Source organism: Cnephaeus nilssonii, assembly GCF_951640355.1.
Source record: "Cnephaeus nilssonii genome assembly, chromosome: 16".
Lineage (NCBI taxonomy): Eukaryota > Metazoa > Chordata > Mammalia > Chiroptera > Vespertilionidae > Cnephaeus > Cnephaeus nilssonii.
The window spans coordinates 19620553-19642157 of NC_137087.1; the positions used below are offsets into that span (position 1 = coordinate 19620553).

General features: G+C 56.1%; 1 protein-coding gene across 1 annotated transcript in view; it reads right to left on the minus strand.

Annotated features, from left to right (window-relative positions):
- The window catches only part of LOC307112525 (cadherin-23-like), a gene marked incomplete at both ends in the record, with an annotated part of 282465 nt that overhangs the window by 82347 nt on the left and 178513 nt on the right, over positions 1 to 21605 (minus strand). The window contains 2 exons of the mRNA XM_079793252.1: positions 19638 to 19697; positions 21360 to 21408. Of these exons, the coding sequence (XP_079649378.1) occupies positions 19638 to 19697; positions 21360 to 21408 (109 nt within the window). The remainder of the gene's footprint in view (positions 1 to 19637; positions 19698 to 21359; positions 21409 to 21605) is intronic.

Consider the following 21605-nt stretch of genomic DNA (forward strand, 5'->3'; position numbering starts at 1 on the left):
AGATAGTGGAGTCGGGGCCTGAGGTGGGCGGCTCCAGTGCAAGAGGAGTTAGCAGAGCAAATGGAGCCGGAGCCGGTAACACTGAGAGACTGCCAGCGGGTGGCCCGGCTGGGAGGCTGCCCGAGCAGGGAGCTCTGAACTGGCTTCAGGAACGAATGGAAGGAAATGGACTCAGAGAAGGGATGGCAGGTGGAGGAAGTGGTTTTGAGCACGTTCTTAGTCCTTAGTGTCTATCAGAACCTCCTGGGGGCTTTGTTAGATTGTTGCCCTCCTCCAGGAAAACTGATTCAGTAGGTCTGGGTTGGGGCCTGTAAATTTGCATTTCTAACAAGTTCCAGGTGATGCGGTTATGCTGCTGGTCTGAGACCACCTTTTGAGAACCACTGGCCTAAGCAAAGGCAGGGCGCTGGGAGTGAATACTTAATGATGAGTCCGACAGGTGAGCGGATTTGCAAAGGGTCCGTGCAGGGAAGCTGGCCTGATTGCTGGGATAACGGGAGGCGTTGTGGGCCTCCCGAAGTCCCACCGCAGGTACCATCTTGAGGGCTTTCGCATCGTTTCCACAAGCAATGGGGAGTGCTCCATGCTCTCTAGAGCAGCGGAGGTCAAAAGAGGAAGGTGAACTTGGCAGCCACGCATGAGCCACACCAGTGCAGCCCTTCTCATCTGACTGCACGACAGAATTGCCTGCGGGCTCTGCAAAGAAACACGGGTGCCCAGGGCCACTGCGTCACAGTCCTTCAGGGTGGAGCCCGGACAGCTGCGTTTTTCTGATGCTCCTGAAGGCACCACGTTGCACAGCCAGGGTTGGGAAGACATTACACACAGGGATGCAGAGGGGCGAGCAGGGGAGAGGCAGAGTGGAAGTTCCCCACCGGCCACACACCAAAATCACCTGGGGAACTCTAAACTATCCCGATGCCCGGACCAAGGAAATCAGACCTGTGGGGTGGGAGGGGCAGAAAACAACCAGACATCAGGATTTCGTAACCCTCTCCAGGTTGTTCATTCTACTGTGCATCCAAGGAAGGGTGAGAGCTACTAGGGCAGACCAGTGGTTCTCTGAGTGTGGTACCCGGATCCTTGGCATCAGAGTCACCTAGGAACTTGTCAGTAACGCAAATTTTTGGGCCACGCCCAGTTCTATTGAATTAGAAAGCCTCGAGAGGGGCCCCGGCGCTGTTTTTTTGTTGTTGGTGGTGTTTTGTTAATCCTCTCCAGAGGATATTTTTCCATTGATATTTAAGGAGAGTTGAAGAGAGAGGGAAAGACAGAAATATCAGCTGTGAGAGAAACACATTGATTGGTTGCCTCCTGCAAGAGCCGGATCAGGGCCCAGGCCAGGGAGGAGCCTGCAACCAAGGCACGTGCCCTTGACCGGAATTGAACCCAGGACCCTTTGATCTGCAGACTGACGCTCTAGCCACTCAGCCAAACCGGCGAGGGCCCCATTGCTGTTTTAACGAGCCCCCCGTGTGTTCTGATACACGCCCAAGTTTGAGAATCACCAGGATGGAGCAAGGCTAGGGAAGGAGCCAGGCTCAGAATAGTGAAGAGGATCAGTCAGACGGATATGGTGGCTGAGCAGCTGGAGAGAGAAAGCTGTTAAAACCTTGGGGGTGGGGGGTGCACTGGAGCTGTGATCACGTGCACCGGCAGAGAGGGTGCTGAGCTAGTGTAGATTCCGCTTGTGCACCTGGCCAGGCCTGAGCGCTGCGTTTCCTGCCCCGCAGGGCTCCCTGGGAGGTCCCTCACCAGATGAGGTCTGCGCCCTTTCCTGGACCTGCCAGCAGCGGCTGGCAGTTCCCCAGGCCTGACACTGCAGCTTCAGGACCTGGCAGGGCTGTCCTGAGACCCCAGAGCCACTTTCTGGCCAAGTCCCCTCAAATGCTCAGCCTGCCTCGGCGAGAGGGTAACTGGTTCAAGCCGCACAGCTGCCAGCAAAGGAGTCGACCTGGAGTCTGACTCCTGCAGTCTAAGTTCTTGATCGCCCAGTCCTGGCCTCCCCAGTGCCCCTCCCACTGCAAAGCGCTGCTCCACACCCCGGAGGAGAGCACTGTGGCCCCCCCCCCGCCCCCGGCCCCCTGCACAGGGCACCTCTCCAAGGTCAGGGAGCAAGGCTAGGGTTAGGGAAGTGGGGCTGGTGGAGGGCCTCCTCCCGCCCGGCCCTCACTCACTGCCAGGCCCTGCAGGGGGCTGCTTGGTGGGGGGAGATGGGAGGGAGGGAGGCGGAGAGGCAGGAGGCCCTCTTGGAGCTGATGAGGGGCAATTTTGTTGGGAAGGGAGATAAAGAGGAACATCAAAAGGAGTCCCAGGGCGTATGGAGAGGAACCCGGTGGATTAAATTCTCTTCCAGCTGGGAGCGGCGATGAGAAGGCTGATAGCTGGCAGCTGCGGGTCCTGGAGCCGAGCAGCAGCGCCCACCCGCCCCTTATCAGGCTGGGGAGCCAGCGCCGCGGGGCTGTGAGGGGTTGGCTTTATTTACTTATCGGGAGGGGAAAGGACACTCCTCGCCTCCGCTGGTCCCCACCCCAAGCAGCAGGCCGTGCTTTGCTGCTGGTGACTGAAGTCTTGCCACCCCCCGCGGAGGGCAGCAGGACAGCCAGGCATTATCAGCTGCTGCCAGAAGGGGCTGGGTCCCTCCACTCCCCCAAACCTTTCCCCCTCCCCAGCAGTGGAGGGGTGGCCTCACTGCCCAGAAGCGACCTCCTTGTCTCTGCAGTGACCAGCTCTGCGGCTCCGTGAATGGACCCGGTGTTGTTTTTCAACTATTTACTGAGAGGTTCTTCTGGGCGGGGTCTTCTACAAGCATCTGCTCCTTGAATGCTCACACACCCTGAGGCCTAGAATGGGATTTACATTAAGGACGGCCCTTCCTCTTAGAGACGGAGGTTAAGGTTGGCCGCTGCGGGTGGCCTGGCACGGGGTGTCCTGGGTTCTCTCGGGTCCTGGCCTGATGCTCTCTGAGCAGGCTCTCCGTCATCACCTGCGGGAATGGCACCTCCCTCTGCAGGTGGCCTCGTCCCCCAAAGGGAGGCAGGCCTGGCCCAGCCCCCAGACTCCTCCCCTGGATGTGGAGTCTGCAGATGTCTCCTGCATCCCTCTGGCTCTCCCTGGCTCTCCCCACCCGGAAGCACCTCCCTGCTGACGGAGGCGCCCGTTAGCCCCTCGGGGATGCTCTCTCTCCTGGCTTTGGGTCGGGGTGGTAGCTGGCTGGTGACTCAGTGGGGTGATGCAGTGGAGCGAGTAGTGGGAACAGGCCCTGAATCTTCCTAGCTGTGTGACCTTGGGCAACTCACTTCCACCCCTGGAGCCTCAGGTCCTTCATCTGAGAAGCAGGGAGAGAGAGGCATGCCGCAGGATTAAGGAGCGGGGTCATCTCTTTGCCCCACTGTGTTCTGAGAGCCTTGAATGCGTTCTTCCTTTGTACCCCACATGCTAGGGGACCCTCACCCCACCCTATGCTGTGCCTTTAGTTCCTTTTAACTGGAGAAGAAAGACCAGGGTCATGCAAATGCAGGGTGGGCGAGGGGAGGGCAGCAAGGACCAAGGCGGTCTTTACGTGGGGGGCGGGCTGTGCAGTTGTGAATCAAGACGGAGATGGGCCAGGGACCTCCCGAGGCACCCACGGAGTGCTGTGGGCGGTGGGACACCCTTAGCCCAAGCTGGGAACAGGGCAGGGACCTGCAGTGCAGAGATGGGCCCCAAAGTAGTGTCACCCTCTCAGAAGCCCTGCCCAGAACTTAGGCCTGCTAGGGAAGAGCCCGTGACCAGTGATGCCAGGGTGCGAAGCCCTGAGCTTCAGTGGTGGCTAAAAGCACACGGCCTGACCCAGCTTTGGGCACTGCCCTTTACCGCTGTGTGGTTTTGCCCAAAGAATTTTACCTCCTTGAGCCTCAATGTCCTCATCTGCAAGATAGGCAGAATAAAGGCTGTCCGGTAGGGCTATTGCGGGTGAGCTGCAAAATCTCGGTAAAATGCCTGGGTCAGAGTAAGTGCTCAATAAAGGCGAGTTATTATTGTTCTAGAAGGGAGCGGGCAGGAGGGGCTGATTTCTAGACCTTGGCCAGGAATGAGAGAGCGCGAAGGCTTGGATGTGTGCAGGGATGAGGGGAGCCCCTCTCCTGGGCAGGGGCCCTAGTTCTCCCTCCCGCCGGTGCTCTGCTGGTCTGATCCATGCTATTGACAGAGAAAATCAAAGCCCAGTGAAGATTCTTTATCACTCCTTTGTCTATCCTCTCACTCAATTAACCCCAATCAGACGTGCCCAAGTGAACCTTGGCAGAGGGCCAGCCTCTCCTTACCCCACCGCAAAGCTTGCAGCTTCTCCCTCCAGACCCCCACGCCTAAGGGGGGGGGTTCCACGTTTCTCTGGCCCTGCCTCCCCAGGGCAGCTTCCCATGCCCAGTGCACCAGGCTGCCCACTGTGAAGTTGGAGTCCAGGGGATGATGGTAGGAGCCCTGTTGGTGGTCACTGGCCCCTAACCCTGCCTCAACCCCCCAGTTTCAAGAGTCCAGGAGAACTGATGCTGGCACTTCATGGGCAATTCCTGGGTGAGGGACCACCATCTGTCTTCTCCTGTTCTCCCACCTCCTCCTGCTCTCGGGCATAGAATTCCAACTCCAGGACCTGCAGGGCCCATGCCACTCGGTGGGAGCTCAGCCCTGCTCCTCCTCTTGTGCATTCCAGGCTTGTCCAGCCATGAGAGCCGCAGTTTCTCCACCTGGGAGGCGGCCACCTCTCAGGCCTGCTTCAGGGTGAAGGAAACAGCCCTCACTTCAGGCTCTTGCCCACCTAATGCCCTTCGCAAGCCCCTCTGTGCTTTGGGCCCTTGAGCAGCATGGGCCTAAGGTCTGGACCCTGTTTTCTCTGGATCTGCCATTCCTCCCAGGGTGACCGGGGCAAACCCTCTGTTCTCGCTGGGCCTCCGTTTCCTGATGGGAAGTATGGACTGGGTGACTCTCTGAGAACCCACTGATACCTGCTGTGCGCTTTCAAACTGCTTCCCACTCCTCTCCCTCTCTGTGCCTTCTCTCTTACTCTTTCATCTTTGTCTCTCCTTCATGTCCTCTCCTCTTCTCCCTCTCTCCTCTTTCGTTCCCTTTTCTACCCTTCCTGCTCTTTCCCCTCTCACCTTTACCATCTTCCTCCATTTTTTCTCTCCTCCTCCTCCTGTTGCCCCCTTTCCTCCCCCCCGCCCCCTCCCTGTGCCTGTCCCTCTCTGCCAGACCCCCTCCCCCCCCACCCTCTCTCCCAGGTTATCTGTTGGATTCCACACACGCCTGCACAGACGGGATCAATCCCAGGCTGCCTTGCCTTCAGCTTATCTCTGCTCCAAATGATTGATTTTCCCTCTTTAAGAGTAATTTGCTGGTGAATTCCATGTATTGCAAAAACCCTTGTGAAACCTAATTCAATCCGATTGGCATCTGGCACTTTGGGGAAAGAATACTAGAGGGCTGTCAATTTCATCCCGCGGTCGTGTGTACAGAAGGCGTGTCTAGAGAAGGGGTGCAAGGTGGGCAGGTGCTCTTCCCCTGCACATGCGCACTTCCCCTCCCCTCCCCTCCCCTCCCCCTCAGAAAGGATCTTGTCGAATGGCCTGTCAGCCAGCCCCAGCTCTTCTGGGAAATGAATTATAAGGTGCATTGGGTACTGCATTAAGGTAAATGAGGCTCAGGTGCTTTCAAATTGTTTTCCCAGTCCGCACCCCAGTGCACTATGGGAAACTCCCACTTCCAAATCCCAGCTACACCTGACCACCTGCCTCTCTCCTGCCCCTCTCTCCGTGCCCCCTCCCCATTTTCCTGGCTGAGTCCCACCTCCAGGGACCCAGCAAAGCCCGTGTCAAAGGTGGCAGATCAGCCCCGCTCTCTCTTTTCCACATCCCAGGCTTGTTTGGCTCAGAGCCTCAGTTCCTCTCCTCTGGGAGTGGGCCACCTCTCAGGCCTGAATCACATGATGGGGCACCAGCTGTCCCAGTTTGCCTGGGACTGAGAGGGTTCCCAGGACTTAGAACTTACAGAGCTAAAACCTGGGCAGTCTCGGGCAAACCATGAGAGCTGGTCCCCAGCTCTACCAGCTGGGCCTGAGAGCCTCGTAGGGGTCAACTGGCACCACTGCCCAGGCCTGGAGGTCATGCACTTGGCGTGGTAAACAAGGGGTCCTAAGCATCTAGTTCCAACCACGCTACCCCGGGTCCTCTATGTGCTCCCCAAAGGCTGAACTGACCTCAGGGGCTCAGGGCCCCCTGCTGCTCACTCACAGGCCTAGCCCCGACCAGAGAGGACAGGTGCACAACTGACCCGCGGCTCTTGCTCAGCCCTGGTGGCCATTGCTCTGGGTGGGTCCTGTCTGGGGAGGGCTTAGTTGCCACCTGAGTACATCGGATACGGCAAAGCTAACTGTCCCCACCCTCAGAGTTGGAACCAGCCACTGTGATCCCATTTCTTTGCCGCAGGAGAACAGCCATTTGTGGGAAGGGTGATCTTGGGGCTGCTCTGGCCCAGTGGGTACTGTCTGAAACAGTGGCGTTAGGGGGACTGGCCAGGAGGGCTAGGCTCCCCTTAACAGTGTCTGTGGGCGTGGCCACAGGCCAGCGTTATGTGGAGGGCCTGGGTTACAGGGACCTTTCCAGGCCCACACATACGGGGTGCTGTCACGTCACCTGGACTGGTAACTCACACAGAGGACAGAGGGGGCCACGCAGGATTTATGAGGCTTGAGCTCTTAATTCCAGGACAGCATGTTCCACTCCCCCCAGATCCCAAGGAAGTGAGGCCACGCCCCCTCTGCCTCCCCTTTCTCCCTCCTGCACGTGCCCCTATTTGCAAGGCACCTACCCCAAGTGGAAAGCTTAACAATTCCTTCCTAATGGACCCGCTAGGTAACCCAGGCCCACTTCCCAACACAGGGGGCCACTTTCCTAATGGTTAAGGTCTGCCATTCTGATCAGCATTCTGATCAACGTGGTCCTCACCCCCATACCTGGCTTCAACCCCCTCCTTCGCTGAACTGTCAAACTCCACCCTGGAGTGTGGGCTGGGGTCGGGGAGGGGGGCTAAAGTGGGGTATAAGTGTCCTCAGTGGTGCAGGGAGGAGAGTCCAATTTGCAGGAAAAAGGGTGAGCATCCCCGTCTGCTCCAAGCCCAGAATTGTCCCTCCGTCTCTCTGGAGTCCCTTCTGTCTGGGGAGGAACACCTGATCTGAGGGACAGGGCCTTGCGGGAGGAGGACGAGTCTCGATGGCTGACCGAGGGGCACCCACCCTGAGCCTTCTGCCCAGGACCTCTAGGGGCCTCTGACAGGAGCAGGGAGGGGCTGGTGCAGAGCTAGGAGCTGGGCCTTGCATGCAGCAGCTGCCTGGCGCTGTCTACTTACCATGCTAAAACTATTTCCCTGTTCCCACAGAGAGAGAAATGTGTGGCCAGGCAAAGAAATCTAACCGCTTTATGGAAATCAGGAGGGGGACACTGCCTGCTGCTAATCCCACCACTTTGTATTCCTCTGCCTCTCCACTAGCCAATCCATCTTCCCGTGCCTCTGCGTGGCAGGGGGGCTGAGAGGCTGGAGCGGTGGGAGGGAAGGAGAGAACCCCGGAGCTGACGTGCTTCTGTGACCTCAGGTAAACTATCTGCTCTCTGGGCTGCCTGTCAAATGAGGGCTCCCATTGCCTTCAGGAGGCCTAGAGGATAGAGATCGTGACCATTTAGAGGCCACGAACCTGGGAGTCCTGCGGTCCTGGGAGCCAGAAGAAAGTGGCAATTTCATCTCCCTTCCCTTCCTAGCCTTCTGCCAGGTGAAGTGGCCCCGACTCAGGCCCCCTTCCCTGTGAACAAAGACACAAGTGCCCTAAGAAATGGGTCCTGGGCTGACACAGGGTGCTGAGCCCAGGCAGATGGGTGACTATGACTAGAGACAGCTCCACATGTCACTCAGCCACCACTGGGCATCCCAGAGCCAAACTCAGGCACAGCTGCCCAGGCCTGCAAAGAGTCCCTCCTACTTGATACATTCCACGCCTCTCAAGGTACACATGCATTGGCCAAACAATAACTATAGTCAAATGGACAAAGGCATAAATGCATAAATGAATGAGCTCCAAGGGTGTATCTGTGAATGTGTGGGTGTGAGAAAAATCAGAGAGAAGACAGAGATAGGAAGAAGTGCAGAAAGGGGGGCAAGAGAGATAATCGGATTCTAAGAGAAACTAATAGAGACAAATCAGAAAGAGAGAAGATAGAAATATATATATATATATATATATATATATATATATATATATATATATATATAGAGAGAGAGAGAGAGAGAGAGAGAGCAGGGCACTGAGCTAAGGAACTAATATGAGGTAAAGATGAAACCTGCAAGGCCTGGCCACTGCCCAGCAGGGTGACGGCAGATGGCGGCAGCTCCCATCTTCTTGTCCTCCTTCTAGCCTGCCACTCACACTTCCGGGATTCCAAACTCTAGCCTCATTCCAACCACTCCCTTTCCCACATGCCCCACATGAAGCCTCTGACCATTCATTTTATCTGCTGTTACCCTTGGTCACTGTCTTCATGATTAATCAACCCAAAGCACAGCGCTGAGGATATCATTCATGCTCAGGAACCATCAATGGCTCCCAATTGCCTGCTGAATTAGGATCAAACTCACCGGGTATTCAAGGCCCTCCAGCCTCCCTCTGTGGCTTTACAGTAAGGTTGTGTTACATACTTGCACAATTAAATGACAGTGAGAGAAGGATGGTGCTGGGTCTAAAAGTCCGCCAGTGCTGCTATTTATGCTGGAACCTTTCACTTCACCTTTGGGTGGGGAAATGGCGGGAGTGGAGAGGTCTTCGATAATTGGTAATTTTTATAATTAACAGGCAGTGAAATAGACATTTGGGGTATACAGTCCTATGAATTTAACACAAGAACGGATTTGTGTTGCCCCATAACAACCAGGATACAGAACAGCCCCTTAACCCCAAGAACTCTTCTATGCTCTCCCTCTACTATCACCTCTGCTACCCAAACCCCTGCTCACTGCTGATCGGTCCTCCATCTCTAGTTTTGTCTTTGGAGAGTGTCATGGAATCACGCAGGATGCAGCCTTTGAGACTGGCTGCTTCACCCGCATAACGCCTTTGAGATCCCCTGATTCTCACTTCACCTTAGCGGCCTGCTTACCCAAGCACAGCGCCATCCCATTGGGCCTGGGACCGAGTTATTGCAGCTGCATGGACCACAGAGCTTGGGGGAGCCCTGCATCCCTCTCGGGGCTGAGCCGTGGGTGTGCCAGGGGAGGGCATTAAGGCCGGTGGGAGAAGAGGGTCAAGTGGATTAAAAAAAAAAAAAAGCTCTGTGAATCTGAGAGGATTTGGACATTCCCTAAGGCGGGCAATTAAGAGTCATTATGCTGAAAACGGAAAAGTAAACCAGATTCACATGCTAATTGACGACTGGGGCTGGAAGTTAGGGCAGGCTGCCTCCGTCCTCCCGCTGCCTCCATCCTCCTCCGGTCGCCTAGTGCTCCCTCTTAGTCCTCTCCTACCTCAGGGGCAGCTCCTTCTCAGTGTCTTTACTGGCTCATCCTCATCTCTGCTAACATTGGGGATCCCAGGGGCTGCTTAGCCCCAGCTCTGCTCTCTGCTCCACCCACACCCCAGCTAGATCTGTGGCTTTATTTATTTTTTTTCCATTGATTCTTAGAGAGAGTGGAAGGGAGAGAGACACACAGAGAGAAATATCGATGGGTTGTCTCCCGCAGACACCCTGACCTGGGTGGGGCCAGGGATTGAGCTTGCAACTGAGGTGCATGCCCCCTTGACCAGAATCAGACCTGGGACCCTTCAGTCTGAGGGCTGACACTGTATCCCCGGAGCCAAACCGGCGAGGGCGGAGCCCTGTGGCTTTATATACAGTCCAGATGCTGGCCTGGCGACGCTGACATTTCCGTCTCCAGCCAGAGCCACAGAGGGGTGGCGGGAGCCTGCTTGGCTCGTCGAGGCTCCTGTTAGATTTCCAGACTCTGGGAGAGCCAGTGAGTCACACTGGTAATGGAGTTGGGCTGTGGTAGGAGCATCTGCATCAGAGAAACCCACACGTGACAAATGAGGAGCCCCTCCCCCGCCCCAGAGTTGCCTGGTGGATTCTTACCAGCACACCCCTCTGCCATCTCAGCACTTCCGTGTGGTGTCTGACAAGCACGTCACACATAACCTGCTGAAAGCTACCTATGAGTTCCACCTTCCCCTCCGAACCTGCTGCTTCTCCATCTCAGGAAGTAAGAACTCCATGTTTCTAACTGCTCAGGTCAAACACCCTGTGGAGTCATCCTCACCTCCTTCCTAGGCCACCCCACACACACCAGCAAATCCTACTGCCTCTCCCTTCCAACGGGCCCAGGCGCTGACCACTGCACTCTCCACAGCGCCTACAATCACCATCCTGCCCCGTGCTGTCTATTCACCCTGGGCAGCCAGAGAGATCCTTTAAAAAATTTGTTAGAGATGAAATTCACTGTTTTAACATCAAAAGCATACAAATCCAGAGGTTTTTAGTATATTCATGATATTGCAACTACCACCTTTATCCGATCCCCAAATATTTTCATCTCTCCAAAAGGAATCCCCACACCCATGAGCGCTCACTCCTCATCCGCCTCCCCTGGTCCAGTGGTCGGTAAACTGCGGCTCGCGAGCCACATGCGGCTCTTTGGCCCCTTGAGTGTGGCTCTTCCACAAAATAGCACGGCCTGGGCGAGTCTATTTTGAAGAAGTGGCGTTAGAAGAAGTTTAAGTTTAAAAAATGTGGCTCTCCAAAGAAATTTCAATCGTTGTACTGTTGATATTTGGCTCTGTTGACTAATGAGTTTGCTGACCACTGTCCTGGTCCCTACACTCACTCACCTGACTCCTTTCTGTGGATTTGTCTCTTGTGGACATTTCATACAAATAAAATGATACACGATGTGGCCTTTTGAGTCTGGCTTCTTTTACCACGCACAATGTCTTCTAGGTTCACCCATGTGGTAGTATCTACCAGTACTTCACTACCATAATCTATATAATAAAAGCCCAAGCGACTGTCACGGCAGAACAACCGGTCGCTATGATGCGCACTGACCAGCAGGGGACACACGCTCAATGCAGGAGCTGCCCCCTGGTGGTCAGTGCGCTCCCACAGGGGGAGCGCTGCTCAGCCAGAAGCCAGGCTCACGGCTGTGAGCGCAGTGGTGGTGGCAGGACCCTCTCCTGCCTCCGCAGCAGCGCTAAGGTATCGGGGCGGGCCAAAGCCTGCAGGCGGACATGCCTGCGAGGTCCCAGACTGTGAGAGGGTGCAGGCCGGGTTGAGGGACCCCCCCCCCCCCCCCCCCGCTCCAGTGCACGAATGTTGGGCCTCTAGTGGTTGGATAATATTCCAGTGTGGCAAGACAACATTCTGTTCTACCCACTCATCAGCTGATGGGCATTGGGTTGTTGACACAGAGCATCCCTTTGAAATGTCAATCAGATCAAGTCACTAGCTCCCTGCTCAGTACCCTCAGGTAGCTGCCTGCCTCCCTCCTGTGAATGCCAAGCCCTGACAGCGCTCCCGCGGGTCTGACCTCCTCTCTTCCTTTACTGCTGTGCAGGCCACTGTGCTTGCTGTTCCCCCTGCTTAGAATGCTCTTCCTCCCAATAGCCACATGGCTCGCCCCCACTTCACTGAGGTCTCTCCTCAAATGTCATCAGAGAAGCTCCCTCTGACCCCTCCCCCTTCCCAGGGCTCCCTTAAACCCCTCGCCTGGCTTTGTTTTTCTCCATGGCTCACACACCACCTGACAGCACACATGTATTTACTGGTTTGATTCTTTCGTCTGCCACCCCGGGACCATCGCTGCCTGAGGCCTGGACTTGGTGCTCACTTGGTACCTAGAACCACATCCACTTGGTACCTAGAACCACATCCACTTGGTACCTAGAACCACATCCATCCAGAACATAGGAGTTGCTCAACAAATACTTACTGAAGAAATGAACTAACAGATGAATTCCCACCTCCCCGCTCAATTCAAGAGCCCCACAGGGCATCTCTTACTTCTTCCTGCCCAGGCCTGGGCGCGCCACGGCCTGTGCTTCACGCACACGGCGTGTGGTCTGTGCCGCTCTGCGACTTACGTAGGAGGCTCCTCTCTGAGCCTCGCGTTGCTCCTGAGAGCAGAGCAGAGCAGAGATATCTGCCTGTTGACACGAGACTCAGGGCCCAAGTCACGATGAAGGACCAAAACCTGCTCTGCACTGGCTAACCCACTGTCAACGTGTGACGCCTTTGAGCTGGACCATTCCTTCTTCCTCTCAGTTCCTTTTTCAAACGAAGTGGGTGACAGATGGAAACTGAGGCCTGGGGATGGAGAAGGGAAGGTCTCGGCCCTGTGCCTTCATGGGCAGTGACAACACCACCATGGAAAGCTTGCTTTGCCAGGAAGGGCCTCTTGCCCCTCCCTCCAGATCCTGCACTGATGCCCCCTCCCAGGGCACAGAGCCTGCAGCGCCCAGGCAGGCAGGACAGGGTGCTGGCTCTGGGGAGGAGGCTCTGTGCCCTCCTTGGTGGCCCACCCTCACCACAGCTGCCCGGCGGGACTCTTCAGTCCGTGTCTTGTTGATTAGGGTGTTTCCCAGCCCACGGTCACAGTGATGGGGTGAGACACTTGGGTACAACTCCCAGTGGTGCTGTGCTTAGCGTTACTCTTTGAGACCGGGGCACAGACAAAACACACCATCTGTTGCTGTCAGGGGCACTGCGAGAGGTGGCCAAGGGGGCCGGGGGGAGTGTGGGAGGAAGAAACCACGTTCTAGGGTGGGACTGGGCTCACTGGTGCCCATGGCGAAGGGGCACCATGGTGGGCATGAGCCAGCCAAGAGGCGATGGAGAGAGGAAGAGGGATGGAGAGTGAGGTTTGTCAGTCCTGCTCGGCTCCCAGTGGGGGGTCTTCAGGAAGACCAGCCGCTGCTTTTAGGGAGTGTGATTCCCATGATAAAATGACTCCCACTCTCTCCCATCCATTCCGTCCTGCTCACGAGCGTGGGTGGTGGTGGGCATGGGGAAGGAGACCACCGCCAGGGAGCTGGGTGAGAGGGGACCGACCCCCAAATCCCATATGGAAGATGACCTCCAGCTGCTGGGGACTGAGCTGAGGGCACTGGGGCGGGAGCGGGTGAAGAATGGGCCCTGGCACTTGGGCTGCCAACTAGGCCGCCTGCTTCCCACCTCGCCAGGGCTGTGGGCCTGGTGTAAACAGCATGCTCATTGGATTACAAACGAGACTAAATTAGGAGGTGTCTGCATCCCGCCGAGGACTCCCTCCGGTCCTCAGGGAGGCTGGAGCTTAGCACGGAGAGAGGAATCACGCCACGGGATGCAGCCATGCTCAGAGAAATCCTCATAATCATCATCGTCACCGTAAGAGCCTCAGCGAAGGCAACTGGGGAGAAATTAATGGGAAAAGCACAGACAGGGCTGCCCCGCTCCCCTTGGCTTCCCTTCCGGAGCGGCTGCTTTGAAGTCGCAGATACTTTCCTGGAGAGCCTACTCTTGGGGGAGAAACCCTAGAAATGCGAGCCGAAGCTGAGACAACAGAGGACTTGCAAACGGACCCCTGCCCACCACCACCAGGGAAGAGGCGGGGCGGGTGCTCACCCAGGCCCCTCGGGTTCCAGGGACCGGCGCTGCTGACGTTGCTCTGGGTGGACACTGTGCAGCTGAACCAGCAGAGCCGTTGCGAAACAGCAGCCGCCAGGATGGGCACTCTGGCTGGGGGGATGGGGATAAGCCCTCCCCGCTACCTCCTCTCTGCTCTCCTTCACGGGGTGAGCGGTGCAGAATGTTAGAGGCGTTTCGTCATTTCCCTTGTACCTCCTGGGAGGTTCGTGATTTCCAGCCAGATCCCAGTTTCCTCCCTAAGGAGGGAAAGAAGGGCCTGGATACCTGAGCATCATACACCCACCGAGAGGGCAGGAGCCTGCATCTGCTGCCAGGGATGCTGGCTGCCAGGCCTGCCCTCTCGTCCCTGCTTTTCGGGTTTGGGTTCTAGTTCAAGTTGCTTTGGAAAACTAGCAAAGCAGCGGTCCAGGCCCTGGGCCACCTCAGCAGGCCGGATGAGTAAGGCAGCTGGAATTGCTCCCTGGGGTGGCCGGGAGCGATGTTTCCCGTGTCTCTACTGAAAAGTAGATGCTGGTGGTGGATTGAAGGGGCCCAGCTGAGCCGTGGCCTGGAGGGTCCGGGACTGGAAAATGGACCTTCAGCTGAATGTGTGACATGGAGCAAATGTCCTCCCTGCTCCCACCCTAGCCTACCCTACCCCACCCCACAGGGATGTGTGGCCCAGACCCCAACTCGGAACAGTGAAATGTGGGCCCGAGGGAGGCAGCCTGAGCAGGGAGCCGGGCTGAGGATGGCAGTCAGTGAGCACAGGGATTAAAGAGGGGTTGCATCTTTTGGGGGGCCATAGACCCCCCTGACAGTATGGGGAAGCCCCTCCTCAGAATAACATTTTAAATTGTATAACATAAAACAAAACCACAAAGTCAACTAATTATTTTGAAATACAGTCATCGAAGTATTTTTAAAGGGTATTATGGTAGAATTATGTGCTTTTTAATGCATTCAACAATGCGATTTGGCCATGGGTCTACTATATGCTGCAATTTCCAAGTAGTGATGAATGTGAATGGCATTTTGGGATCCCTGGGACGCCTGTAATATGTGAAAGTATCTGCGATTTCTCTTGGGGTCAAAGTCCCAGGTACCACGAATGCCACTGTGGTTTCATTTTTTCTCATATTTCTTTTCATAATTAAAGGGAGTGGCTCAAGTTCAGTGAGAGGTTAGTGAAAATAATGGATGCCTGGGGGTTCCATGGGCCCCCTCTCCTGGATTAAGAACCCCTGGCTGACTGGAAGCCTTGAGAGGGGCCGGTAGCCACACAACCTTGCGGGCCGCGTGAGGAGAGGGCCTGAGAAACCGCAGGCTGGGCAGACTGACTAACGGGAACAAATGCGAAATTAAATTTAAATAAACACGAGGTTGCGGGCTGGGCTCTCTGACGGGCCTGGAACACACGTGGGATGGAAACGGAGGGTGATAGATAAAAGCAGCGCCAAGATGAGCAGGCGAACGAGAAAACCTCCCCTCCTCGCTGGCCCGCTCCCGCGGCCCCATCCCTGCACATAAACTGTGGAATACGGCTTTTCTCCCGTCATTTGCTCTCTTTCATTTATTTATTTGGTGACGTTTTCTCCTTGGGGAGGTGGATCATTCTCTCTGTTTTTCCGTTGCCCCTCAGACAAATGAATCGTGTCATCTCCCGCCTGAAACGGGAATTAGCTCCTGACAGAGGCGTCCCTGCTCACCTCTGTCGGGCAGGCGCCCCTCCTTGCCTTGCCTTCCCCCTCTGCCTCCCCCCAGCCACACTGGAGTTGGGAGGCCCACCAGGTTGCACAGAATTGAGAGTTCAAGGCCAAGCTCTGGGACCCACTGTCTGTGTGACCTTAGGGAAGCCCTTTAAGCTCTCTGAGCCTTGACTGCCTCCTCTCTGAAAAGGACACAATACACAGAGCTCTCAGGGCTGGGGACAGTACAAACAGACAAATGTTAAAGGGTGCTTTCCTCGGCGCGGCACTGTTCTGAGTACACATATTGACTTACTTAACCCTCAGAAGAGCATGTGAGGCAGGTACTATTGCCGTCTCCCTTTTGCAGATTAGAAGATTGAGTCAGAGAGGATAAATAGGTTCCCTAAGGTCACACAGATCAAAAGTGGCAGAGCCAGGATTTGAACCCAGGCAGTCCGGCTTCAAAGCCCCGGTTTTAACCACCCCAGCTGCTTCCCTCTCCCTAACCTGTGGTACCCAATAAACGAGCACATGGGCAGGCTGGGAGAGGTTGGTGGGAGATGAGGCCCACAGAAGTGCCTGGCCCCGGCCCGAGGCGGGGAGCAGAGGCCGCTGGAGCAAGGTCGGGGAAGGAAGGATGAGCCGACGTCGGGGCGGCAGTGAAGAGGGAAGTCAGGTGGCACCCTCCCCTCCTCTTGGACCAAACGAATGCCCTGACCATGAATCGAACCGTGACCTCCGGGTTCACAGGTAGAGGCTCAACCACTGAACCACACCGGCCGGGCAGAATGGGGACATGACTTGCCTGGAGCCACTCTGCGGTGGGGCCTGGCTTCTGTGTTTTGTCTACCACCTCCAATCGGCGGCTGGATAGATCTGGCCGCAGAATACTGTGGTCAGAGTTCAAAATCCTGAGCCAATTTTACCTTGGGGTGGGGGCGGGGGCGGGGGGGCTCTGTCACAAAGACTCAAGGCGGCCACTCCGTGTCCTCCTGGGACGAGTGCTGAAGGCAGTTTCTCTTGGACTTTTCAGGTTTCATGATAAGGGGACGGGGTCCCTGGCTTCTTGCAGACACCCGAGGAGGAAAACGGCTGAAGTGCACAAGAGCCTCGGGCTAGGTGCTGGGAAGCACCTGCCGACCGGAACCCATGGCCAGGGCAGGCGGGAGTCTTGTGTGTGGGAGACGTTCCTGCCTCTACCTGCTTCGGCCCCTGACAGTCCATTTTCAACACAGCAATCAGATGGCTCCTTACGAAAGAGGACTCAGAGCATGCCAACTCCCTGGCTCCCCACTGGGCCCAGTGACAGGAAAACACCTCCTTGTGCTGGCGAGGCCTGGCCGGGCGTCTGCTGGTGACTGCGGCCTCGCCTCCTACTGCTCTTCAGCTCCCGGCCACAGGAGCCTCTTTTCTGCTCCCTGAAGATGCCAGGCCCTTCCCAGGCCCCTCGGCCCCTGCAGGGGAGCCCCCGCGGCGAGAATGCTCTCCCTGCGCAGCGCCCCATGGCTGCCTCTCAGCACCATGCAGCCCTGCTCTCACCGCACCTCCTCGGAAGGCCTTCTGGTACCACTGAGTCAAAAATACCCACCCCCACCCCCCGAGGCCACAACTCACCCCGTCTACTGACTTCTTGACTTTCATTCCCACCTGCAACGATGCTGGTGCTTATTCCTCACTTCCCTGCTGGGCGACACAGAAGCTCCCGGAGGTCAGGGGCCACTTCCCCAGCATGTCCCCCAGTGTCGGCACAGAGCAGGGGCACAGTGATGTTTGTGGAGTGAATGAATGCATAACCCCCCCGCCCCCCGCTCCACCTGTGCAAATTTCAATATAGTCCCTCAGAAAGGTGGCGGGGAAGGGGCGGGGGCAAGTGAATGAGGCCTGGAGGCCATTCTGAAACGATTCCAGTTTCCAGAAGCAGCCAGAACCAGGCAGTAGAGGCCTCTGTGGGGGAATCCTGGAGCCCCACTCCCCATTCTAACCCTGTTCCTCTACGAAACTGTTCTCAAGGACAACAGCAGCATGTCCTGCGAGGCTGTGGGTCAGAGCGAGGCGGAAATGAAGTGGATCAAATGCTCCCAACTCCCGAGGAGAAAGACACGATGTGCACGAAGGGCTGTCTCCCGGCTGGAGGCAGGCGAGAGGAGCTGCGTTTTCAGCTACCTGAGTCCACTGGGAGGGGTCGTGCATAACGCCAAACGGTGTTCAAAAGCACACCCTGTTCCTGGAGTTTGTAAAGCAACCGGAGGCATGGATGATCCCCCACACGCCCTGCCTCCCTCCCCAACCCTCCAGAGGCAGGATGCAGAACACAGATAATCCACTTGCTTCTAAGGAGAAAAAGGTCTGAGAACAACTGAACGGAAAATTCCAACCATCCCAATAACCCCACTGGTGCAGATGGGCAAACAGGACAGCCTGGGGCTGGCTCAGCTGTAGATAGGACGGGCGGGGGGGGGGGGGCGGGGGGAGGGGATGAGGCACAGGCAAGGTCAGGAGAGGAAAAGTTAACCAAGTGGAGAAAATGCCAAGAACATGTTGGGGGCAGGAGGTGGGCACGGATAGGATGGCCTCAAAGCGAACAAGTGTGCGGCTCGCTTTCCGTGCTTCCCTGAGCCGAGGAGGGACAGGAGACCGCCCAGCAGCCAGGCACGGGGAATGAAGCTGCCACAGCCTCTAATTTGAAACTCAGAGGCGGCTCCCACACCAAGGCTGACTCCTGGGGCCTCTGCCTTGGGATTTTTTTGGTGTGATTTGCATTACAACCGTTTATTTGCATCTCAACTGTCACACAGAATAAATGGGTTGTTGGTTTCAGCCCACCCTGTCCCTTCCTTCCCTGGCTTCTGTGAGTTTTCTATAGCTGAGCAAATAAGAAGAAATTACTCCCGCAGACTTGACAATGAGGATGGAGTCCTTGGGAGATAGAAAGGGCCTCTTTCAAGCCCTTGGTCGTCTGGAATGGCCCGGCAGAGCCTGGGATGCAGCGGAGAGGATGCCAGGCATCATCTAGTCTTGGAGGACTAGATTAGCATCCTTATTAGGAATGATGGCTACAAAGTGCTGACTGGTGATTCAACTGCTTCCTTCTTCCCTTTCTGTTTGCCATCAGCACCCTCTACTGCCCCACAGTGGACATTTGGGGTCACCTTCCTGCACAAAGTTGGCCACAACAGCCCTGAGTGATGGCCAGTTTGGGTCACTGTGTCATTCAATCATGCTTGAACCCCACTATACTGAAGTGCCTCCCAAATGCCGGGCACTGGTCTACACTGGTGAGCAAAAGCAGACCTGCCCCTGCCCGTGGCTCATTCCGTCTAATCGGGAGACAGACATTAGCTCCTCACACTAATAATGCAAAATCACAGTCATGGGGAGCCTCCGCAAGGGGGAATGACATGGCTCCACAGGATCGGTGACAAAGGGACCTCTCCTCTCCACATGCTCCCTGTCTTCCTCCAAGTTTGCTCAATGGACACATTTTCCTGCCACACTTAGCAAGTCCAGAGTCACCTTCAACTCAGACACAAATCCCAAAAGACGTGTTCTCTCATCAGAAAGGAGACTGGGAGAAATGACAATTAGAAAGCCTCTTACAAAAGTTGCCTGAGTTCTCTTTGAGTTTTCAGTGGCCTCTGTCTTTTCTGTTCCTGTTGGCAACGTGGCTGAACACTCCAGCCTGGGACCCGGGGCGTGACCCTCAGCGCCGGGGCTGGGCCTTGGGCGCAGTGCCCTGGGGTGTTGGCCAGTGGAGACATCGAGATGAAGTTCTCTTCCTGCACCTCACTGTGCCCGGGAGAAGTGGAACCCCGTGGGGAGGAGGGGAGTCCGCCGCTGTCAGAGACGCTGGCCAACTCCCCGGGGAAGACAGGGGAACGGTCCCTAGCTGTGCTGGATCCCGTGTCTACAGCAGGCGTGCTGGTGCCTGTGCCTGGGTGGGAGCCGTCACTAGAGGCAGGCTGTACCCAGACACCCCTCAAATTCTTGTAGATGCCTCAGAAAGGGCTTCCAGCAAAGAGAGCCTGAGATAAAACCCAAGGAGTCAGGGTGACCCTGGAACCCCCATCCCCACCCCCACCCCTGACCAGTCACGGTGAGCAGGGCCTGGGGGGTTCGGGACCTGCTGGTGGTGATGCTCCCTGAACCCCTCTGGTTAGCACCTGTGTGTGGCAGGTACTGCACTAGGTCTTATGCACGAATCACGGGGTCTCGTCCCCTCTATATTCCTGTTTTGGTATCCCCTGTGGCAGACACAGATGGATGGCTGCTTCCCCACATTCACAGCCTTCTGGCAGCGAGGTGGGGCATGCAGCCAGTTCTGGCGGATGGGCCCACTCTGGAACGAAGCATAGAGGAGCCCGTGCTTAACCCCCCAGCTGTCCCCACCCTGCTGCAGGGACTAATGGAACTGCAGTGTGCACCTGAGTATGTCGTTTTAACACAGACGAGTGAAGCAAGGCTTAGAAAGGGCCAATGACTCACCCAAGGTCACAGAACTAGCAATTGGCTAGGCGGGACTTGAACACAGGCCCCATCTGATTCCAGAGACTGGGCCGTGAACACTACCCAAGCTGCCTCCCCTCGGGGTTGCCTCTAAAATTGAACCCAAATTCCTTGACTGACATTTAAGGTGTGTCCCAGCTCACCTTCCCATCCGATACACAAACCCTGCATCAGTCACATGATTCACCACCTGTTCCCTCCATCCACTTGCAGGCGTCTCCCTCTGGGCCTCTCTGTGAGCCGCTGCCCGCCCCGCCAGCCCTCCTGCGCTTCGGTTCACTGTCTGATTTACACCCCAAGGCTCAGCCCTCGCCCACCTCTTGTCAGAGAGCCTTTCCCGACTCCCGGCCCCTACGTCCCCTTCCTCGCTGAGCTCAAGCCCTTCCTGGTGCCTCCCTGGGCCTGGGCCCACACAACGGTACCAGCCTCTGCTCTCTTGGGCTGTTGTGATACCTGCTTATCTCCACTTTCTAAACGTCCTACATTTCTGTATATGTTTTATTCTATTTATTTACATTTCTAAATTCTCACCCAAGGGCACATTTTTATTGATTCTAGAGAAAGAGGAAGAGAGAGGGAGAGAGAGGGAAAGAAACATTGATCGGTTGCTTTCTGTACACGTCTGGACCTGGGATCAAACCTGCAACCTGGGTATGTGGCCTGACTGGGAATCAAACCCTCAACCCTTCAGTGCATGGGACAATGCTCCAACAACTGAGCCACACCGGCCAAAGCTTGTATACGTTTTAAAAGGTTCATACCACCTTTGTGTAAACACACTTGGGTCATTGGGAAAGGACCATGGGGTTATACTTCCTAAATTCACTCAAGGGGCCAAATATAGATCCTTATAAACAGTAGGTGCTTAATGCATACTTTAGTGATCAGACAGATGGGTCTGAAATGACTTAGCAGGAGATGGGGGCATGTGCATCCATGTGCAGGCGCGCACACACACACACACACACACACTCAGGAACTGATCTGCCCCTGTGGCTCTGAGTCCTAGCAGGGGACCATGTCCAGTTGAGAGAAGCTGGCAGGAGAGGAGAGGGATGTGGGAGGTAGGGCTTCGGGGGGATGAGGGGGGACGGGCAGGCATGCTGGGCGGTTTCAGAGCAGTCAGAGTGGAGAGGGGCAGGAGGAGTGAGGAGAGGGCTGGGCCTGGACAAGGTCAGTGCAGGAGCCCCGAGTGAGGAGTCATTGCAGGAAGGACCTCGGGCTGGGAAACCTAATGGAATTCCTGAGCTGAGTGGGCTGGGGGAGCAGCGGTCATAAATAGAAGTCCTGTTGACAATTGTGGCTGTGACGGGCAGGGGAGAGGGGCCACGAGGAGGGGTTGGGGAGGAGGCAGGCTGAGAGGGCCCGTCCACATAGAAGCCTGCCTCATCCAGGCCTGGCCCGTGGCCCGTGACACAGGGCCTGCTAAGGCTCATGGGGCTGCAGCCTCGCCCCAGAGCCTCCTCCCTCCTGTCCCTCTCGACCTCTTCCTCACTTGAGGCCTGAGTCCCTTCTTCTTAAGACTGGCCTCAGCCAGGTGGGTTCTTGGGCAAGGGGTTACAGGCATCCAGAGCCCTCTGGGGTCTCCTATGGCCTGGACCTCCTTGAAAGCACTTACACTCCTCCCATGGAAAAGGAGGGGTCTTGGTTACACTGAAAGCAGGAGTAAGACATTCTTCCAACGTCATCAGTTATACAAGAGCCTCTACCTTTTAAAATGTCTATTTTCTGGTGTATGTTT